A 22,312-nucleotide genomic window follows, 5' to 3' on the forward strand; every position below is an offset into this window, starting at 1 on the left:
AATTTTCTCATAGAAGGTATAAATAATTATACCATGTGTGATATTTGTACATATGTAATATGAATATATAAAATAGAATTGAATGTAATTCACAAGCATATTTTTAAAGTTTTGAATTATAAACTAATAGTACTTTTTTTTTCAAGAAAGAAACTGGATGTCTAACAGACGTGGATATTCAAGTAAGTCATTTAGAAGTTGACAGTGGATAAAATATGCAGTGAAAAAGAACCTGTACAAAATATATACTTTTTTTGTAATACTGAGGGTTGAGCCTAGAAGTGTATTTCCTTTTTCATTTCTTATTTCAAAAGAGGGTCTGAGTAAGTTGCTGAGGGCCTCACTAAATTGCTGAGCCTGGCTTTAAATATATGACATACCTGTCTCAGCCTCCCAAGTACTGGGATTATAGGGATGCAAACACATCACCTGGCCAAAATATATACTTCTCTGATATTTTATCATTATAGTCTATCAGTTCTCATTTTCAAAGAACTTTTTAGGAAAACTGGGCTAGCCTGAAATGTCACTTTTGTTGCCATCCTTGTTAATAAGGTCTGGTGCTTTCTGAGAGATGAGGACCTAGCTCTGCCTCTAATGGGCAGTGCAGCCTTGGATGTACTGCTACAAGGTATGACTTCTTCCAGCCTTACTCAGGAAATTGGAAAAGCAAAGCCAGTCGTTGGATTCAATCAGTGCTTCTTTACATTTTAAAAGCCAAGCTCTCTTTGATAAAAATACTGCCTCTCCTCTACACCCCTCCAGCCATCCTTCTAAGAGCCTAGTCTTGTCCTGGCGAATGATTGGCTCCTATAATTCTGAAGTCCATCCCCCATGATGACAATCTTTTATTTTAAACAAACACCAGACTTAGAAATGAGCAAAACAAACATTTTCATCTCACCTTGTGAATAGGTGCAGTTTGTTCCCGAAAGCTGTAAGGGGTCTTTTGGAATTCATTCCCCAAACAAAAGTCCAGAAGCTTGCTAGAAAAGTCCCACCCCAGCCCTGGAGTCAGAATCTGCATTTAACAGTTCTGGAGAACACTAAGCAGGCCGCACCTTTGATATGTGCTGCAGACCATTGTTTTCAACCTGCTGGTGGCAACAACATCAGTGGATGTCTTACTCCATTTAGTAAGTCATCAGCAGCATTACTTTATTATTACTATTTTTTAACAAAACAATCTAGAAGCTGGACAGTGGTGGCCCAGCACACCCATTTCTTGGGAGGCTGAGACCAGAGGATGGCAGGTTCAAGGCCAGGTGGTGCAACTCAGCATGGTCCTCCACAACTTAGAGACCCTATTTCAAAATAAAAAAATAAAATAGGTCTGGGGGTGTAGCTCAGGAAACTCCAGTACTACAAAGAAACAAAAACAAAAAAACTATAATGATAAAAATAAAAGAGCTACTCTGTTCTAATGTCAGTCACGTTTTATAATTTCCTATATTGTATAAGATACTGCTGAATCATTATGAGAAAGAAACAAACATAAACGTTAAATTTTGCATTGCATTAACTAAAACATTTTTCCTGTGGACATTTTACAATAATATCACAAGATTTCATAGTTTTTTTTTTAATCTTTTTACTGTGATGAGAGATTTTGAAAACTATTCATATAGTTTCTCAAAAGTACAAATAATGATTTTTTTTCCTCTAGGAAGTAATTTGTGAAACTCATAATATGACAAGCCCCCTCTCATGTCTTTTTGCAACTAAAATAACATGACTTGAATAAATTGGTTCGGATTTTTTTTCTTTTTGTAGTTTACTTATAATTTTTCCAGCTTAATCACTTTGCAGTACTTTCCGTAAGTATTCTTGAATGTGGAGAAAGTATATTTTCGAATGGGAGATTTCCACCCTGAGAACTTTGCAATCTCAGCAATAATTCTTGCCTTTCAAGAGAGACTAAGCAAAGACACAAACTGTACTGTAGATTGATTTTAGAAAACAGCTGGGAGGAAGTTGTCAGCCTGGAATCCTAACTCCACCCGCAGGAGGCAGGAAATGCAGAACCTTGCAAAGGTGTTTGGAACTCTCAGAGCAGAAGCAACATGTCACTTCCCTTAGGAAGTTTACTTTTTCCAATTTATTTCCAATAAAAAAGAAAAGAAAGGGTTTGCCCTTGTCACCTTCCCAAGGCTCTGTGTTTCGAGGAACACCGGTGTGGGTCTGGAAATTGCTCACTTGGGGCTCAGAAGAACTGCACACCTGCAGAGTGTGGAATTTAGAAGGATAATTAAGTTTCGCACTTGAGCTTGGTCAGGATTTTATGTTTACCGTGTTCTAATAGCTAGTTGTTTGGGAGGTAATTTCTTTATTGTTCTGAATTTTCTTGCCAGGCGTGGTAGCGCACACTTGTAATCCCAGTATTTGGGAGGCTGAGACAGGAGGATCATGGTTTGAGGCCAGCTTTAGCTACTTAGTGTGGCCCTCTGCAATTTAGTGAGACCCTGTTTCAAAATAAAGAAAAAAATAGGGATGGGGGTGTAGCTCAGAGGTAGAATGTCCCCTGGGTTCAATCCCTGGTATCGCAAAAAAAAAAAAAAAAAAAAAGGAATTTCTTTTTTAAGGTTTTGGGGAGCTGTCATATAGTTCTTTTCTGTGCAGAGTGAATAGAATGTGAAGTGCAACTTTTTATATTGATTTACATATTGAGACACCAAAATGCCAGGCTGCGCAGTCTAGTTTTGGGGAGCTCAGAGTATTGTGTTACTTTATTGTCTTAAATTTGTCTCCGTCGACTTCAGTTGTAATTTTACTAGAGCTTGTGTATTAGAATATCGACTCCACCGACTTAAGTCGATATTAGAATATATTAGAATATCGACTTCAGTGACCAAGTGGAGAATCAGCACCGTGTAAGGGCTCAGGGCACCTGCGCTGTGGTGCAATGCCTTCTAATCTCAAGCTGCTGGCTGTAAGGAAAGTCATTCTTGGGGTCTGCCGGTTTACACTCTTGTTCTGTTCCTCCGTTGGTCTGTGAGGCATGGAAGCAGAATCAGTGGCCTGCTGGGTTCCACCTTATGTGCCTTAGCTAGAGCCTGTAAGAGGCAGCACCTGGCCATAGACCATCAGAGCTAGAAGGGGCTTACAACTCGTTCAGTTTCCCTGCTCATTTCACAGACGAGAAACCTGGCTGTGCAGACATGGCCTTCATTCCATGCTCTAGCCAAGGTGGGACTTGATTCTGGATATTCTGAGTTTTCTATTCAGTAATTTTTGTTTTGTAGAGAGAGGAGGAGTATTTTTCTAGTTTTATATTCCCCACAAGCTATTCTCTTCATTTATATATATGCCAATTCTTGCATGTAAAACTGAAATCTCTGCATAGAAATTTCTTCACCTAGGTTCGTGGTAAAGAATCATTTTCATAGGCTTTAGATGAAGTAAGATATGTATGTATGTGTACACACACACACACACACACACACACACACACACACACACACTGGAGATCCAACAGTGCAGGGCCTTAAATATGCTGAGCTGTTGCTCTCCCCTACTGATGAGCCATATCCCCAGCCCCATTTATCATGATAAAATTCTCTTCTCTTCTTGTGGGACTCTGGTAATTTGGGGCACACGTCTGTCTTCTACATTTTTTTCTATTACCTAAACACCAACCATCAGAGCTTCCTCTGGCCTAGCTGGGTTTGCCATGTCACTGGCTTTCATGAAGAATGACCTTTCCCGGCTGTGTCTTGGTTTTTCCTCTCCCACACTCCACCTGTCCTCTTTGGGATGGATTACCCATTGCTTTTCCTCTCATTGACCTGGAATTAATATTCAGCCCCATCAGCCGTCTGCCCCCGCAGTAAGGCTTTCCTTCCTCAGCCTGTTTGTCCCTTGCTGCTGTTCTCTCCCCTCCCTGGTATTCCCTTGGCGGAACTCTGCTATGGTTAGGAAGTCTACCTTCCCATACTGCTCTGTGTGATACAGTGAAGGGTAGATAAGGGAAGGAGCCCACTGTTAAGGCTTTCCCTTCCTGATGACTATGTCCTCTGGAGAGGAAGTTTGGAAACCACTGCCTTAGGCCTCTCACTATCTGTCTTGGCCCTCCTATTTTCTGGTAGATAACTTAATGTCTTCAGTCTGATGTCTTCTTCATGTTGGTCTTTAACACACATACACACACCCCTCTGTTTTTTCCTGGCCTGGAGGCTTGGGGTGGGGGCTGTCAGTGGGGTTCTAGAAGAGCCACTGGAGGCAACAGGACTGTTGAGCTGCTTGCATTCAGGAACAGAGAACTGCCCTTAAAATATATTTGAATGGTAAGGAATCTAGTGTCTTGGTGGGATCTGGAAAATTTGACATTAAGACAACACATTGTATTTATATGTTTTCTGCCATGGATGATCAACACTCACCCTTTCTTCTTCTCAGCCCCTTTATGACCCCTACTTCTACCCAAAAGTGCGTGTCCAAGCTGTTTTAGTCTCTAAGGACTTTTTCCTTTTATTTAAGTTGCTTTTCATCTGCCACAGTCTCTATGCATTGAATTAGTCATGTTGTATTTAACAATGCAAGTCTTATTTGTTTCTTTTATCAGAAGCCTAAGAAAATGATGCTTTATTCATGAACTTAAGCGAAGAAATTTCTATGCAGAGATTTCATTTTTGCATGCAAGAATTGGCTTTGATAGATATCTCGGAGAAATAATTGCGAAGCCCATAGGGGAATTTTTATTTTTAGATTTTATTTGAATAGCTAATATAACATGGATCTCTCTCTTGTGGCAGGCTTAAATCCAACAAAAATATTTAATAATCTATTGCTCAGTTTCATAATCTTGAAACACTGTGAAGTTTGTTTCCAAAGAGCGAAGGTATAAAAAAACCAATAATTAGCTTTGTGATTTAAGTTTTAATATCCATGCTTCAAATGGGATTAAGTGATATTTCTCTGCTTCCCTGGATGTATAAAGAGGCGCTATTAGTCTTCACTGCACTGGTTACCATGCTTTGACACCCTAGCCTCAGGCATTCCTGCCCCGACCTACTGGGAAGAGCAGCTCCATCTTGGCCAGTTACTCAACCCTCACCCATTCATCATACACTTTGCAGTTTTGTTTTTCCAGTTCCTTGAACCAGACCTCCTCTTTCCCTGCTGCCATTCCCAGCCCTTGTACAAGGAAACAGAGACAGTATCCTAACTGATGAAATTGGCCCAACTGAGTGCCCTCCCACTTGCTAATTCCCTGAATGAATACTAATAACAGTAATTATTATTTTATTACTATTTTGTTTGTATTTTGAAAGTATAGAGATATGAACCAGTGTATGGGAATTAGAAAAGCATGAAGTACCTACACGTAGTATTCAGTTCATGCCAGAGTAGACATTATACTATTTCCCAATGAACATGCTAATGTAACTTTTCTCTGCTCTTAAGAGCAGCTGTAGTTATAATTTTGCTTCTGGATAAAGGACGTAGTTGATGAGTTAAACTTTCCTGCTGTTTGTGGTGGTGTTGGTGGTAATTGTGTTGACAGTGGTGGTATGCATATGTGTAGGGATCATGGGTGTGAGGATTATAACCTTAAACTATAAGGGTTGGTAGCCTTAACAAATATTTGAAGGATATTAAAAGGCAGGTCTTAGTATGTACCAGAACACTTGGTAAATTGCAAGTAAGGGGAAATTGCAAAGTAAGGAGGGAAGAGGACAGTTACAGCTTCAGCTATAAATGTAGTCAGAGCAGTGTTCTTTAGCTTATTAGTAATAGGAAGGAAATGAGACAACAGAATTTAAAATGACAAGTGTTTTTTTTTTTTGTCTTTGCTGAATAAAAATCTACAACAGTGTACTTGATTACTAGTGCATTTTGGTTCACATGTGGTTAATTTTGCTTCCCCTGCGAAATACTTTTAGACTTGTATTTTTACATAGACTAATTAATGTGGTGTTGAGTTTTTGGTATATGTGATGGAGAGGCAATAGCATTATCCCATGGGTCTTGCCATATGCCTGGTGTTGGTCCTGTCTTTTGGTGTGGGAGTCCTCAGTCTTCCCAGCAGGTGGGAGGCATCAGTGCTGTCCATAGAGGAGGTGCTCCCTGTGTGTTATCCACACAGAAAGTCCTTCTCTCTGACTGCTACTCACACGGTAAGTTCTCCTGGCACAGAAAGTGCTCCCTAGCACCGGAAGTCCTCCTGAGTGCTAATGAGCTCTCTCCCTGTTCTTATCTTAACCCCTCGAAGGGGTTACAAGGGCTTTACTAATCTGATCACCCCATTTTTCCTCTACTGACTTTGTTTTCTACCAGTTTCAGCATGCAAATTAAGCCCAGAAAAAAAAAAAAAACAGAATTATTTTATTCCCCCTGCCCAGAAAACAAGAATAGTATTCTGTTAGAAGGCTGAGATAGACTCTAGGCTCTTTGGAAATGAATGGGCACTTAGCCATGACCATCTAGCCACTGGGTTTCCTAACTAGATTGAATGTGTTTAAATTAGCGATAAGTTTCATCCATAGGGTCTTTTCAAATCCCAAGGCAAGCCTGGCATGGTGACGCATGCTTGTAATCCCAGTGTTTGGGAGGCTGAGACAGGAGAATTGCACAGATTCAAAGCCAGCCTCAACTACTTAGTGAGGCTCTCAGCAACTTAGTGGGACCCTGTTTCCAAATAAAGTATTAAATAGGTATGGGAGTATAGCCAGGAGGTAGAAAAGCCCCTGAGTTCCACCCTCAGTACAAAAAAAAAAAAAAAAAAAGAAAGAAAGAAAAAAGAAAGAAAGAAAGAAAAGAAAAAAAAAAGAAAAAAATCCCAAGGCAGGCTTAGGGTTTGGGGAGGCAGTAAGTAGTAAGTACAGTAAGTAAAAGGACAGTCATGATGAACAAGGAATTTTCTTTTTTTTTTTTAAACTTATTGTCTGTGCTTTCAAAACACATAGTCCAACTTAAAAGTGTCATTGCTTTAAATTAATCAAGTTCTCAAATTGTAAAGATTTTTAAGTATGTGCATTTCAATTCAGGAGTAAAGGTTTAATTCTTCACTGTTTTAAGCAAGCATTACTAAAACATGGACTCCAGTGTTCAACTGTAGTATGCTATAATTTCAAAAGTCCTGTATATAATTCATTCTTTTTAAAAAATCTGCATCAGATTATTTATGGCTAAATTTAACTGATATATAAAACAAAAATTATGCACATAAATGGGGTAACATGATGCTAGTATAATCATAAATATTATGTAATGCTTAAATCAGGTTAAATTATATCTCCTCACATTAATTTTTTATGGTGGAAACTTTGAATTCTTTTCTTCTAGCCATTTGAAATGTGCTATTAACTGTCGTCATCTGTAATTACCTGATTGTGTAGTAGCACAGAACTTCTTGCTTCTGTCTAACTGTAACTTGGTACCCATTGATCTAACTAACTTAGTACCCATTGATCAACCTCCTAATTTTTTCTCACTAACTCTTCCCAGACTCTCCTCACTATCATTCTACATTCGACTTCTATGAGATCAGCTTTTTGGATTTCATATGAGTAAGATCATGCAGAACTTGCCTTATCTGCCTGGCTCATTTTACTTAACATAATTATCTCCAGTTCCATCCATGTTGTTGCAAATGACAGGATTTCTTTCTTTATGGATGAATACTATCCTATAACAGGAGATATATCACACACACACACACACACACACACACACACACACACACACACACACACACCACATTTATGATCTATTAATCAGTTGATGGACATGTTAGTTGTTTCTGTTTCATAGCTATTGTAAATAATCCTGCAATAAACATGGGAGTATGTATATCTTTTTGACATACTGATTTCATTTCCTTTAAATACATATCCAGTAGTGAGATTGCTGGAACAGATGATAATTCTAGTTTTAATATTTTGAGGAACCTCCATACTGTTTCCATAATGGCTGTGAGTATTCATTCTTTAATGAAAAAGCTTAGAAAGTGAAATTTTAAGAAACAGTTTTTCTTTTTTAAAGCTGGCCTTGTTTGTTGTTGTTTTTTTGTTAATCTCTGGCTGACTGTGTGCTCACTAAATTAACTTAGGCACCTTTGACTTTCTTTTTTCTTTTTATTTTTTAGAGGTACTGGGGATTGAACCCAAGGACATTCTACCTCCGAGCTACACCCTCAGCCCTATTTTTCATTCTTTATTTTGAATGAGGGTCCCACTAAGTTGCAGAGGGCCTAAGTAGCTGGGGCTGGCAGTGAATCTGCGATCCTCCTGTCTCAGCCTCCCAAGTACTGGAATTACAAGCGTGCGCCCCCTCGCCTGCCTTACCTTTGACTCTCTTACCTGTAGCAGCCAGTGGTATTCAGTGTTATATTTCAAGAAACTTGAATTTAGTAACTAGGTTGCAGGAAGAATAGGCATATGAAAGGAAGCAAACAAGGTATTAGGATGTAGACAGTGCTTTGAAGTACCACTTAGGGCATAGCTTGAATTTTTGGCTTTGCTATCTAGTAGACCTGAGTTCAAATTCCAGCCCTGTCACCTACTACATATGGTACGCTTCTTAGCGTCTCTTGAGACTCAGTTTCCTAGTTTGCAAAATGGGAGAAGAATGACATGCTCTTTCTTTGGATTAAGTAAGGTAATTTATGTAAAACACTTGGCCTTGTATCAGACCCATATAGGACACACCAAACAGGTAATATATAAGAGTGGCTATTACTCATACTATTAAAGCTATTATCAACCCATTTTCAATGTTTAGGAATAAACATCTTTATTGTGTTTGAATTTTCTTCTTTAAACATGTTCTTACCAGAATTTAACCTTTTAGATTCAGTGAGTTCTAAAAAATAATAATAATCTTTGATCTAAAATGCTGTATGCCAGAAAATAAAATAAATTGACAACCTACATGAACATTCAGTACTTTTCTCTTTTGGGTATTTTTCTCAGTCTTCATTTAGCTATGAGAAACAGTTAACATTTAGTTTAAACTTGATTTTGAACTTTGTTCTATTCAGGATTTACTAGAGGCTAGTGGTCCTCCTTGAGTGTAATCGGGACCCCCCCCCCCCCTTTCTCCTTTCTAGGGTCAGAAGTCTTGGAAGCTGCATTCCCCAATAAGGCAGACAGGGAAGCTGGGAGGCACAGACAACACACATTCCCTACCTGCTTCCTACAGAGGGAAAATGCTACTGTGATAAATACAGATGCCTGTCAAGCATATATTAAATCAGCTATGTGGATTCAGGAATGTAAATCACAGTTCTACTTCTCCTGTCAAAATAAGTACATAAATAAAAACCTACTTTCATGTCCAAATAATCTCCAAATAAATCATGCTCCCAAATGTCTCCTTTAATCATACAAGCCCATGGCAAGCACTTGGTTTTTCAGCACTGATGAAGCCAGGTTGGAGCAGATGCAGGCTTGGAATGTAGTTTTGGTGCATTTGTTTGTTGGCTTTGTGCTGAGGTGATTCTACTAGGAGGTGAGCTGGGACTGCATCCAGGTCCCTTCCAGGTCATATGCAATCTATTGCTTTCAGTGCCGGGGACCTAACCCAGAGCCTGGCTCATGCTGTGCAAGTGCCCTACCACTGAGATACCTCTCCCTCACCCTAGCCCTTCATCCCTGTGATGGTTCATCCTCTAACAGCTGCTTCTGAATCCTGAGCCCTACTGTGACTATTAGTGTGCCCTGCAATAGGGTCTTGGGCACTACTTGGAGGAGACTTAAGAGAAAAATCAGTTCTTTCTAGTTGTGCTGCAGCTACAAGTTCTCTGAGTCTGCCAGTAAGAGGCTTAGGCCTTGGAGGTCAGTGTATGTGCTCCTTCATAGCACCTCAGTTCTAGCTGAGAAATGTGGGTAGGTTGGATAAATGCAGGTAGCAATTTAGTGACTGCAGAGAACAATCACAGGCCTTTGTGGTACAGCTAGAGTCTGCAAAGGACAGGCTTAGTCTTCGTTTTTATATCCAGAAAGCAGAGTCTTCAGCCTTTAGAGAGGAGCCAGCAGTGTGGGGAAAGCATATGAGTTCAACTGCTTGTTAAGTAAGGGTAGGAATCAAATAGATCTCTGAGATGTGATCTCAGGCGGGGCAGTTTGGGTTTTTAATTAAGCAGTACTGATGTTCTCAGTTGAAGTCCAGCCTTCAATAGATAGCATTTCCACATTGACAGACCCTTTTTGCTTCTCTCCTTCTAAAAGAGGATCTCTTTAAATGAAGCAGTGTTTGGACTTGAACGATATCTTAGCAAAAGCTGCAGTGGGAAGAAGAATGTGAAAGATCTTACAGGAGCAGAAAAAATGGTTACATGTCTAAGCTATGGAGATCACACATTGAGATATTGTGCATTGAGATATTGTGGAATTAGTAAGACCATGATAGAAACTAGGTGCAGAACCAAAAATCTACAGTGAGACTGCTGACAAGGTAAATGAGGGAAATTTATTGCAAAGGATCTTCTTTTCAGACTCCCCACTGTGCAATTTAATTTGTCTTCTGTGCACCTAATCTCTGGGACAGTAAAAATCAAACTACAAACTGAAATTTTTATTGAATGTCTAGTGACTATTTGATTTTATATATTCAAAGTGTTAATAGGAGTGATGATGCCCTTGGGTTAGTACACTTACTATTTGGAAGATGTGAGGTGAAAAAGTTTGTCCTGGTGCAAAATTACTGAGCCTTTGCTCCGAGGACACTGTGGGTTTCGCTCACCCCCATCTCAAGCTGAGCCCGTTAACTTCCTCACAAGTCACATGTGTGCCACTGGTTCAGAGAACTGTGGTTTCATTCCCTCAGTTCACAAGGAATTATCTGGTGTGAGTACAACTTCAGACATTCCTCCTGGGTGGCTGCTGGTGGTAAATCTACTCTAAGCCCATGGTTGCAGGCTTTACAAGATTTGGGGTGATGGCCCAAGGCCCTGGAAGGTTTCCAGCACCTCTACCTTTCTCACAGGGGTTAAATTTCACAGGGCTGGGGCCAGAAGGAAAGGCAGCAGGCCTGTGAATTTTATCCACATGTCTCAAGGAAGCCATGTGCCATTCCTACTAAGTGAAGTTATCTTTATTTGAGGATCTGGGTTAAATTCTAATTTTCTTACACTTGAAGAGTAATCTTTTTTTTAAGAGGCCTCTTAATAAAATGATCAGCAGCTTTCAATCAAATGTTCTTCAGAATTTGAAAACCTTTTCAAAAGTCTAGTGATTTCTAAATTACTGTATATTAAGATGGTATTATCATGTGACATCATGAAAGTTAATTTTGAGTGTCAGAAGATGTGTTCCTTCAAATGTGTGGATAGATTAATTTTACATGAATTTAGTCACATTTAAGGTGCACCTACCTACAGAATTTTTTGAGTAAAAAATCTTACCTCCTGTTGAAGAGATTTTTAGTAGAATGGATTGATCTTTTCAAAGGTATAAATTAAAATTTATACCTCAGAGTAGCTTAAGAGAACCTGTACATAAACCTTGATAACTTCATTTTATTCCAGAGCTCATAGTGCCTATGAAAGTTGCCTGATCCCTCGCCTCTAGTGATTTGACACTGCTGGCCTTTGTTTTTGCAGCAGTCTCTGGTCCCAGCGCACCCGATGGCCCCTCCCAGTCCCAGCACCACCAGCAGTAATAACAACAGCAGCAGCAGTAGCAACTCAGGATGGGATCAGCTAAGCAAAACGAACCTCTACATCCGAGGCCTGCCCCCCAACACCACTGACCAGGACCTGGTGAAGCTCTGTCAGCCGTAAGTACGGTTGCCCTTATGGTTTTAGCTACGCAGTATTTCCCTGATCCTATTAAAGATGATATAACTTGAATTTTAGGAGATGCTTTTACAACATCTATACACCCTTAGAATTTCAACAATTAAGTGAGTTTTATGTCTTTGGACACTTACCCAGGAATAACATATGCAGAATGCCTATAAAATTAACTGGAATATTTTTTCTTAATGGAATTTGTCTTTATCAGCTTTTACTTTTAATAAAAATCTGAAATTTTTTAGATTCATACTTAGGTCCTCTTCAGGAGTGCTCATTTTGGGTTTGCTCTGGGTCCCAGTCTATCCTGTAAGCAAAATGTTGGGTGCCATTATTTGTCAGGAAAGCAGTTAACCATCTAACCTCATTCTAAGTCTATATAAAGCTCTGGATTTTTGCTGAGATAGTGTTAGTCCCTCTTCATGAGCTCCTGTAGTTCTCTGGCCTTGGTTGTTCACAGTATTCTCTTTGGAAATAAGAACTCACTTCCACTTTCTGAATCTCATGAAGAAATGTTTGCATGTGCATGAAGTTTCAAAGTAAATTTGTATTATATGCTAATGCCATTTATGAATAGAATATAAACATGCTGCTTTGGTGCAATTACATTAGTCCAGCTAAGTAAGAATGCACTAATTTAAACTAAGGATCAAAATCACCACACAGGGCAAGGATTGTTGTGTAAAGATGAAAAGCATCAAATATTATTGAGCAATAAATGCTTATAAGTAGAATACCACTTTTTATTTATCCTAAGACAGTAAGTGGTCCTTTATGAAAAGAATTTTGTATAATTGTAGATAAAGACTTCTACTAGAGAATCTTTTCTCTTTCCTGTAAAATATTCTCATTTTAAAACATCATATGTTAGCATCTTATTTTTCTTGTCCTGGGTACAGCCCAAATTCTTTTTTTTTTTTTTTTTTTTTAAGGTTTTTTTTTTTTTTTCAATACTGGGAATGGAACCCAGGAACATTCTACCTCCAAGCTACACCCTCAGCCCTATTTTTTTATTCTTTGTTGTGAAACAGGGTCTCACTGAGTTGCAAAGGGCCTAAGTAGCTGAGGCTATCCATGAACCACATTCTTCCTGTCTCAGCCTCCCAAATGCTGTAATTTTACAAGCATGTGCCACCACGCCCAGCTAAGGGGAAAAAAAATATTTAAAGACTAACTTGGGCAGGATTTCCCAACTGAAACTTTAGTAGCATCTGTCCTTCTATAAGGAGGTGGTGGTTACTTTGCCTTGTTTTGTTTTGGGGAGAGAATAAGGAGGGCAATAGATGATGCCTCTAAGATCTAGAGAAGTTTCTAGAAGGCTATTGCTCTCAGCCCTCCCCCTTTTTCCTTCTCCATGTCCTGCTTTTTGCCTGTCTCTTGGACGTGACTTTAGCCCTTGGCTTCCAGGCCAGTGGGATAAGTCAAGGCACAAGGGTCTCCTCTGAAAGCAGGTCCAGTTCTGGGCTTGTCGCACCTGGCTGGAGGTAGCAGGATCCCTGCCATGTGCACCCTGCCTCATTGCAGCTCTTCAAGACCACAAACAGGCCTTTGCTATCTTGTCTGCTGTTGTCCTTTCATTGGCGTCGTCTTATGCTTCTGCAGCATAATTACAGGTAGAAAGAACGCCATAAAGTCTAAGGACCTAAAAATACAGCTTTGTAGGAAACAAAAGAATGAAGCTAATGCTTAGATTCTTAAGGTATAAGAGAAGGGGAGAAGATTTCAAAAGATAAATTGTTCCTCAGCTCATTTTGAATGATGTAAGGTGAGTGTTGACATCAAGGAGACAGTTGAGTAACCATAAAATAATAGAGTAATGTCATGCATTCTGTGCAGAAATAGGCACGTGAAAAATTCAGCCGGAAATTTTTGTATTGAATCAAGTTATATTTTAAACATAGTAGAAGAACATTTTATCCTTTTTTCTAGAATATTTTTTTTTGTCATTGGTCTATTTTACGTATATGTTTTGTTAACATGCGTAAGTATTGCTCTCTTTGCTGTTATCAATCGTCTGTTTGCCACCTTCCTGTCACTGGCCAAAGCAGGCACTTGCAGAATCCCAGGTTGAATATTAAACTCTGATGATAGTTTTCTTGTTATGTATCGATAGAGGCAAGACATAGTAACAGGGGACCCTATTTCAAAATCTGCTGTAAGCTTCATTCTGTTTTAACACAGAGAATCTAATAAATAGCAGATTTCACTAGCTGACAGTTTTGTATGTTAGCATTGTAGAGAAAGTAAGAAAGGGCATTTCTGTTTTGAACTTGTTTCCAATAAAGAGTGGCTAGTTGGTGATGTGGAAGTGACAAGAACTTTATGGGAAAGTGACTCATCCTAAAGCTTAAGAAACCTAGTGAATATAATTAGAGATTTTAGAAAAGTGGGTATCAGACACTACTCGGGAAATGTAGGTGTAAATCTATACCTCTAAAAATGCAAAAAACATTTTAGAACTAAAAATTTGGCAATTTAATTAACGGTGAACCTGATGAGGCTGAGTTGGGGAAGAAAACAACAACCAAGATTTGTCTCTCCTGGAGGCTTGGATTTTTTTGAAGATTATCTAACAGACAGATGGGAAGAGATACCCCAGAATGTTTGCTGTAGTGGCCCGCTTCCTTCCAAACAAACATTTGAAGCCCAATATGACATGAAGATTTTAAAAATTGGGAGGGAAAGTAAAGAATGCTTTAAAAAGGCTATAGTTGGAGTAGAACATAGAGATTCTAGAAATTAGGAGAGATGGCAGTGAAGAATCACACTCCCTGGTGTAGAGAGACTCATGATATTAGGAGGTGTGGACCACTGTGGATAAGAGGGAGGGGAATGGCAGTAGGAAGCCCAGCCCTGGAACACAGCAGGTTTAGGTTACTGCAGGAGGACAGAGACAAGGACCAGACAGTGGCGACAGTAGTAATGATCAGTAAATGGACAGAAAGTAGATGAATGTTCTAGACAAGCCAGCAAGCTCTAGTTAACGTCTACATAGTGAAATGTGTATGGGAAATCGTGGATCTCATGACTCCTCCAGGTGTTCCAGCTTTGTTCCACGTTTCTAGATGCCCATCTACTTAAAGAGTGTGAGGGTGCAGGTAGCTAGCACTGACGTTTAGGAGATGGGATAGTCTGGGTAGTAGAAAGGAGTTATCTATTGCTTCTTGACCATCGGATGTTCCTGTTTCTCTCTCTTCTCTGAGATTGAGCTAAATGAGCACTCTGCTGGGTTCTTGTTTTTATCTGTGTTTGTCAGATCAACTTTGGTCAGTAAAATTCTTCTCCCATTCAGACCTCTCAGGTAAGCCTCTTTCCAGGCAGGTGAGTTCAGGGCTCTTCCTGCTTCTGTTTTCTTGCTGCAGTGCCTGTTGGTATTTTGTTTCCAGGTTCTCAACTAACACTGCAGTGGAATCATGACCTTCTCTTATTTCTCTAGCTTTTTTCACTACTGTCTTCTCCTCCTTAACTCTTCACCCTTTTCATTTCTGTTTTCTTGGCTGGTGACTACAGTTCTGTGCTCTCTTCTCTGTCCCCTCCTCCGTAGTATTGTTCCATAGTGTTGTTCTCTACTCTTTCCAGTTTGCTACACCTTTTCACCTTAAATATTATACTTGTGCGTTAAACTTCACATTATCTCCTTCCTCTCAAAACTCACTTTTCTAACTGGGTGTGGTGTCACACGCCTGTTATCACAGTACTTGGGGCTCTGAGACAGGAGAACTTCAGGTTCAAGTCCATCCTCAGCAACTTAGTGAGACTCTTGACAACTTAGCAATAACATGTTTCGGAATAAAAAGTAAAATAGGTCTGGGAGTAAAGCTCAGAGGTAGAACATCCTTGTCGCTTTTCCAGATTTTCTTTCCTCAGTGTAGAGCTTTAGAGCATCATTAACACCATCCCATTGTGCCTTAGTCACCCAGTCCTGGCAACTATTCTTTTTCACAAAAGAAGACTGGGTGCTTCCTTTCTTCCTCCTGTGACATGACAGGAGAAAACCATTTTCTTGGGCCTCCACCTGCCTCGGGGATCTTCAGCCCCCACCCCCAGCATCCTGCAAGGTTATGTGCAGATTCCGCCTTCCTCCTCCTGGTTCAGGCCACACGGATAACTCTACTTGCTATTTTCTTATTTGTTGCATGTCATCACCTCATAATCAACCTTACTTCCACCCAGTTCTCTTCTCCAAGCAAACTATGAGAGTATATACTGCTAACAGGATATCATCTTCACTAATTTCTTACGTCATCTTCACGGATTTCTCACCTCACTCATGAAATCATGGTCAGGGTTGTTAGGTTTTGAAATACCAATGTTATCTACAGTACTTAGCGAGTACCTGATTGTCAGTCCATATCCTATAAAATGGATATAATGCCTTTATCAAAAGGTTTTGATTAGATTTTGACTATCCCTTATCTAAAGTGCTTGGAACAAGAAATATTTCAGACATTTTCAGATTTTGAAGTACTTTCATATATGTGTAATGAGCTATCTGTGGGATGGAGCCAAGTCTGAATGTAAAATTTGTTTTTATTTCATGTACACTTTCTACGCTTGGCATGAAAAACGTTTCATACACTATTTTTACCACACCAATGTTTTGACTGTGACCAATCACACACCGTAAGGTGTGGAATTTTCTGCCTGTAGTAACAGGTTGGAGCACAAGAGGTTTTAGGTTCTTGGATTAGCCTGTACTGGGAATAAAAGAGCTGGTTCTTTGCCTAGAACACAGCTATCACTGAGAAAATATTGGTCCTTCTTTGAGCCTGAAAATCCAGACTACTAGGAAAAGCTTAAATTATATTTAATTATACACTTAAAACCAAGGAGGGGAAAATGACAGATTCTGATTTTGAAAACTGAGAAAGTCAGGGAAGTAGTTTTTGTTCACATAACTTGCACCTTCCTTTCCCTTGAGTCTTCTGTTTGGTAATTGCAGAAAGCTAGTTTCAGCCTTATGCAACCCACCCTTGATTCTATTATTTATTTATTTATTTATTTATTTATTTATTTATTTATTATGTGGTACTAGGGATTGAACCAGGGACATTCTACCTCTGAGCTACATTCACAGCCCTTTTTATTTTGAAAGAAGTTCTCCCTAAGTTGCTAAGGCTGTCCTCAAACCTGTGATCCTCCTATCTCAGCCTCCCAGGTCTGGGATTGCAGGCCTGGGCCACCATGGCCAGCTTAATTTCTTCATAGTTACCATGACATAGAAAATATATTGTATCCAAACTCCCTTTTTTAATATTTAAAAATAGCATCTGTGTGCAAAGTCTGGTCCATGGCTCGTTCTTCTTGCAGTGGGAACCACAGTATTACAAGTCTCTATTGGTCAAGGCTGGGTGGCTTAAAGATTACTACACATTGCCACCATGTAAAACAGTCCAGGCAGCTGACTATTCATAACTTCTTTAAAGGAAGACCATTCTATGGCTATTCAAACAAAACTAATTGCTACTCCTCCCACTTTATAATTTTTTCTTCCTAAATCAGTCCTTGGTGAAATAATATCTTTTGTTTCATTCAGTAGATTTTTAGTTTGTTTTAAAGTGCATTAAGCCAGGCGTGGTGGTGCATGCTTGTAATCCCCGTGCTTGGGAGGCGGAGACAGGAGGATCTTGCAGGTTCGAAGCCAGCCACACTGGAGTAAAAGATCCTGTTTCAAAAATATAAAATAGGTCTGGGAGTGTAGCCTGGAGGTCGAAGGGCTTCCAGAAACCCCAGTACCACCACCAAAAAAAAGGGCATTAAAACATATGACTTTAATGTAAATATGAAATTAAATCTAACTCATTATATGATAGACTGTTACTAGTTAAAAGAAAATATTTATAAAAAATCACCAATTTCTCAATACCTTTCTTCCTACCCCTTTGTTTTCTGTTATTTGTGAGTTTTTCTTATTATTTTAATGGTGATACTGATCTTAAAAGGTGAAGCAGAAAAGCAAGAAAGATCAACAGAGGTAGACAGAAACAACCAACTATAATTTCAGACAGAATAAAGTATTTTTATTTGTGATGTTCTGTGAGAAATCAAAGGAAAGTTGTGTTAACCTTGATGTGAGGGGACTTGGGTCCCTTTCAGAGAGGGAATGACATCCTGGCCTTAAAGAGGAAAATTTCCCAAGTGGTGTAACTACTGATGTTGTCAGACATCAAGAAGAGCCCGAGACATGTGGGAATGCTTGGATGTTTAAAAAGGCACAGAAAAATAAAAATAAATAATTATAGCACAAAGAAGGCTTCTCAGTGTGTTGTGCGGTGGCATTCGGCATCTAGTAGTTAGCCAGGACTCCTTGGTGACTGGACCGGAGAGTGTGGGTGTAGAGAGGCATGAGGGGACACTTGGAAGAAGAAGGCATTAGCTGGTGGAGTGGAAGAGAAGCACCATTACCTCCCTTCCCCCATGATAGTTCTGAGAAAAGTAGGAAGGCTGGTTTGGAGAAGAGGAGGACTTTGAGAGATGGGAGAGGAAGTATCCCTAAGCCAGGGCTATGAAAAGAAGGGGGATGGTGCTGAGACTAGAAGGGGATGTCTTGAAGTGGGAACATCAAAATTCAACCCTGATTAACAATGACTGCATGGTTTCAGTCTAAATAAAAGAAGGCTGGAGTTGCATTAACTGAGATAGAACACAGGAAAGGCACCAACTCCTGTGGTTTCTCAAGGAACCTAACCTCCAGCCTCTTCTGTGTTCCCCAGATGTGTCCACTTGTACACTCTACCCACAAATGTGATCCAGTGAATCCAGCTCTGTCCTGAAACTATTAGTTCATTTGTTTAGTCCTTGTTTTGAAAGAATAAGTTGTTGGTCATCTTAAGAAATTAGGACGGCTAAACAGGAAAATGGACAACGTGACTGGGCTATGTTCTTTCTTTGAGTATCTCTATTATATCGGCAACTTTTGAGATTTCCCTAGCAGAGTCTCTGTTGAAAAGTAATTGCCTTCTACTCTGGAATTAAATGGTCATCCTTTTATTCCCAAATGATCAAGCTACTGCTAAAGTCACTGCTTTATAGTATCACAAATAAAAACAGATGACATTATTATATAACCATTGGAATTTTTAGGTTATTAAAATTGCATTTTATAAGAGTACCAAAAACCATACCTGGTGAATTTTTATTCTTAGATTTCTTTGGAGGACAGGGAGGGAAAAAAGAAAAGTTAACAGAAACATAAAGTAGTTCTTCCCTTATTAAGTGTATCCCTTAAAAAAAAAAAAAAAAAAGACTAACACCTTTCAAGTTTTGTTCTTTATTGATCTGAAAGATTCTCAGTACATAAAATACTAGTAGCAATAGTTTCTGAAATTTGGCTTGCAAGCATAATAGAATGACATATAATAAATAACACAGTGAGGGTTTATATTATGGAAATTGAGCATTTTGCTGAAAAGTATGGAGAAAGATATGGAATTTTTAGACTTTGTTTCATCTTTTAAAAAATAATGCCAATTTATTAAGTTGAATGTCAGGTCACTTATTGTAACTTAACTCCCTCCTCCTGGACACTATTTCAATAAGGTTCAGTTATGGCTTGGGTCTAGAATGTCCCCCTCATGTGCTGAAGGCATGGGTCCCAATCAGGCAAGGTTCAGAGGTGGGTGTGGCTATAGGAGGTGTGTCATTGAGAACATGGCTTTGTGGACATGTGTGTCCCTGGCCCCTTCTGTTTCTCTCTGTTTCCACTTGCCATGAGCTGAGCTGCTTTCTTCTGCCATGGTATTTCTGCCTTGGAGCCAGCTGACCATGGACTGACCTCTGAAACCAAGAGCCAAGTAAATTTTTCTTCCTCTTAAGTTGTTCTTGTCAGGTATTTTGGTCATAGAGACAAAAAAGGTGATTTCAAAGGTTCCATGTAGTTGAAAAGTTTAACATAGGATATATACATTGGAGACAGAAAATACACAAACTTTATGGTCTTGTTTTAAATAAAATAGAGGTCAGAGTTAAAAGCTTAGGAGCAGTAGTGTGCATCTTTTCCCACTTCATCTCTTGGGTCAGTAATAAGGAATCGTGTTCTCATTTATGTCAGTTGCTTCATCTCTCTTTAGGTGGTAGAATTCTTGCACTTCAGGAAATTCTTATATTCTGTAGGTCTTTGACATACCAAGAATAGAACTTTTGAAAATACCAGAATTTTACAAAAATTAATTTAACATCCAATGAGGGAGGGAGGGAGAGATTGATGTTCATTAAATAAATGCCCATTTTCCAATACAGAAAATTTTCATTTAAACCTCTTTTTATTCTTTCTTTAGTTCTGTCATTAGAACTACCAGTTTATTTTTTGAAATATAGGCTATTCTCAAAAGTTAAAAATAGTATTTAACTCTTCAGAGTTGCCTTTTTGAATGCAGATGCTGGTGACAGGCTGTGCTTCTTCACTGGCTGCTTGGCTAGTTGCCCCCTGCTAAGAGTCCCCATGACTCAAATCTGTGCTGTAGCAACATTTAAAATAATTGTCGGTCAGGGATTTTTAGTATCATGAGTAGCTAAAACCTCAAATATTAATTATTGCCAACTACCTACTGTATGCATCCATTTGATATTTGGGAAGGAAATATGAGTTATATCTGTTTTCTAATTTACCCTCTGTGTAAAATTCATTGGTAAACATGGATATTTAGATGTTTGGTCAGCCCTCCTACTGCCAGTTGACCTTTCTCTTCAGAGTGTCATTTTGCTTTTCCTAGGCATGATAAAAAGCCATTCTGCCTGGTAATGCCCAGATACTGCACAGCAGAAGTTAGTTGGTAAGCCAGCACTGAAAATAATGATTATAAACACATGAATTTTTTTTTTTTCTTTTTTGCGGTTCTGGAGATGGAACCCAGGGAGTGGCATTTGACCTCTGAGCTACACTCCCCGACCCATTTTTTATTCTTTATTTTGAAACAGAGTCTCGCTTAAGTTGCGGAGGGCCTAAGTAGCTGAGGCTGTCCACAAACTGTGATCCTCTCTTCTTGGCCTCTCAAATGCTGGGATTACAAGCATGTGCCACCACACCCAACCACATGAATTTAAAAAAAAAAAATCACTTTCTCCTTGTCTGTAAGTGCAGATGGTGTTTACTGTGTGTCTATTCCTTCTTCCATTATGTGAGCCTTGAATTTCTGTAGCAGCCCTTGGGGGTGTTTCAGCCATTATGTGAAGGCAAAGGTCCTGTCATTAGGAAGAGAAGCCTCCTAAAAATCTGTATTTGGATGTTGTGCTGGTATTATTTGTTGGGTTATCATGAATCTCAGAAATTTACAAACTCTCCCTTCACCTGTCAATCATTTTCAGTTCATAATGAATGTGTCATGGGGAGAAGAGGGTAGAGAGAGGTTGGTCAATGAGTACTAAGTTGCAATTAGGGGGAATAAGTTCTGGTCTTCTAATGTACCATAGCATGACTAGTTATCAATATATATTTCAAAAACACTAGAAGGGAGGTTTTGGACTTTCTCATCATAAATATACAATAAATGTTTTAGATGTTAGTATTTTGACTGCCCTGATTTGATCATTATAGCAATGCATATATTGTACCCTGTAAATATGTCTAAATTTATGTGTCAGTCAAAAATAAAACTTTAAAAAGGTATGTTAAAAATTCTTCTTGTGTATAAACTTCTAAATGATGTTAGTAGCTAAAGGTCAGATGAGGTGATAGAAGCCTATAATTCCAGCTACTTGGGGGCTGAGGCAGGAGGATCATAAGTTTCTAGCCATCCTGAACAACATAGTGAGCCCCTCATCTAAAAAATAAAAGCTAGCAGCTAGCAGTGTCTAATGCTTGCTGAGTGCCAGTCATTATGACAAGTGTTTAATTATTTAATCTTTTGAGCCATTTTATGAGCAGTAATATTTTCCCCATTTTAAGGATGAAGTTGAGAGAGGTCTTTGTCTTCTTGCTCAGGATAATACAGCTGATGATGGTAGAGCCAGAACTTAAGTTCAGACAGTCTGACTCCAGAGCCCATATTTGGAACCACTGTGCTTTCTGACTCCCCAAATAGATCTCAATGTCAGTGTGTCTTCCTCCATCCATCAGTAGTGCCTGTGTTCTTCCAATGACCACATATTACAAAGATTCGTTTCCCCAGAACCCTGAAAGAGATACACAGTCATGATAGATCCAACAAGGTTTTATTTGAAAAACCAGCTCTTCTTAAGTCTACTTACAATAGCCAACAAAAGCTGGGCATTGTGTATGTCTAATCCCAGCTACTCAGGAGGTGGAAGCGAGAGGATTGCAAATTTGAGGCCAACCTGGCGACTTAGTGAGATACTCTCAAAAAATGTTTTTAAAGGGCCGAGGATGTAGCTCATGGCAGAGCACTTGCCTAGCATGTGTAAGGCCTTGAGTTTGACCCCCAGTTCTGACAAAAGAAAAAAGAAAGGAAGGAAAAAACGAAGGTCAAGAGAATCAAAAGCTCAAAGTAGAGGCAGGAGGATAGAAGAGAAACCCATCTTTGCTGACATCTAAAAAAGCAATTTCTTTCAGTGTAGCTGGTCACTGAGACTTGGCTCCTGGTTAGCTATCTAGTGTTCAACACTCTCAGATAACATAGCACA

The 22,312-nt window shown here is 39.2% G+C and overlaps 1 protein-coding gene across 4 annotated transcripts in view; it reads left to right on the top strand.

Annotated features, from left to right (window-relative positions):
* Positions 1-22,312, top strand: part of RBMS1 (RNA binding motif single stranded interacting protein 1) — a gene marked incomplete at both ends in the record, with an annotated part of 222,006 nt that overhangs the window by 118,114 nt on the left and 81,580 nt on the right. For all 4 annotated transcript variants that reach the window (XM_080689068.1, XM_080689069.1, XM_080689067.1 and 1 more), the window contains one exon: positions 11,543-11,718. In XM_080689068.1, the coding sequence (XP_080545194.1) occupies positions 11,543-11,718 (176 nt within the window). The remainder of the gene's footprint in view (positions 1-11,542; positions 11,719-22,312) is intronic.

The sequence above is a fragment of the Muscardinus avellanarius genome (genome assembly GCF_963383645.1).
Source record: "Muscardinus avellanarius genome assembly, chromosome: 2".
NCBI classification, from domain to species: domain Eukaryota; kingdom Metazoa; phylum Chordata; class Mammalia; order Rodentia; family Gliridae; genus Muscardinus; species Muscardinus avellanarius.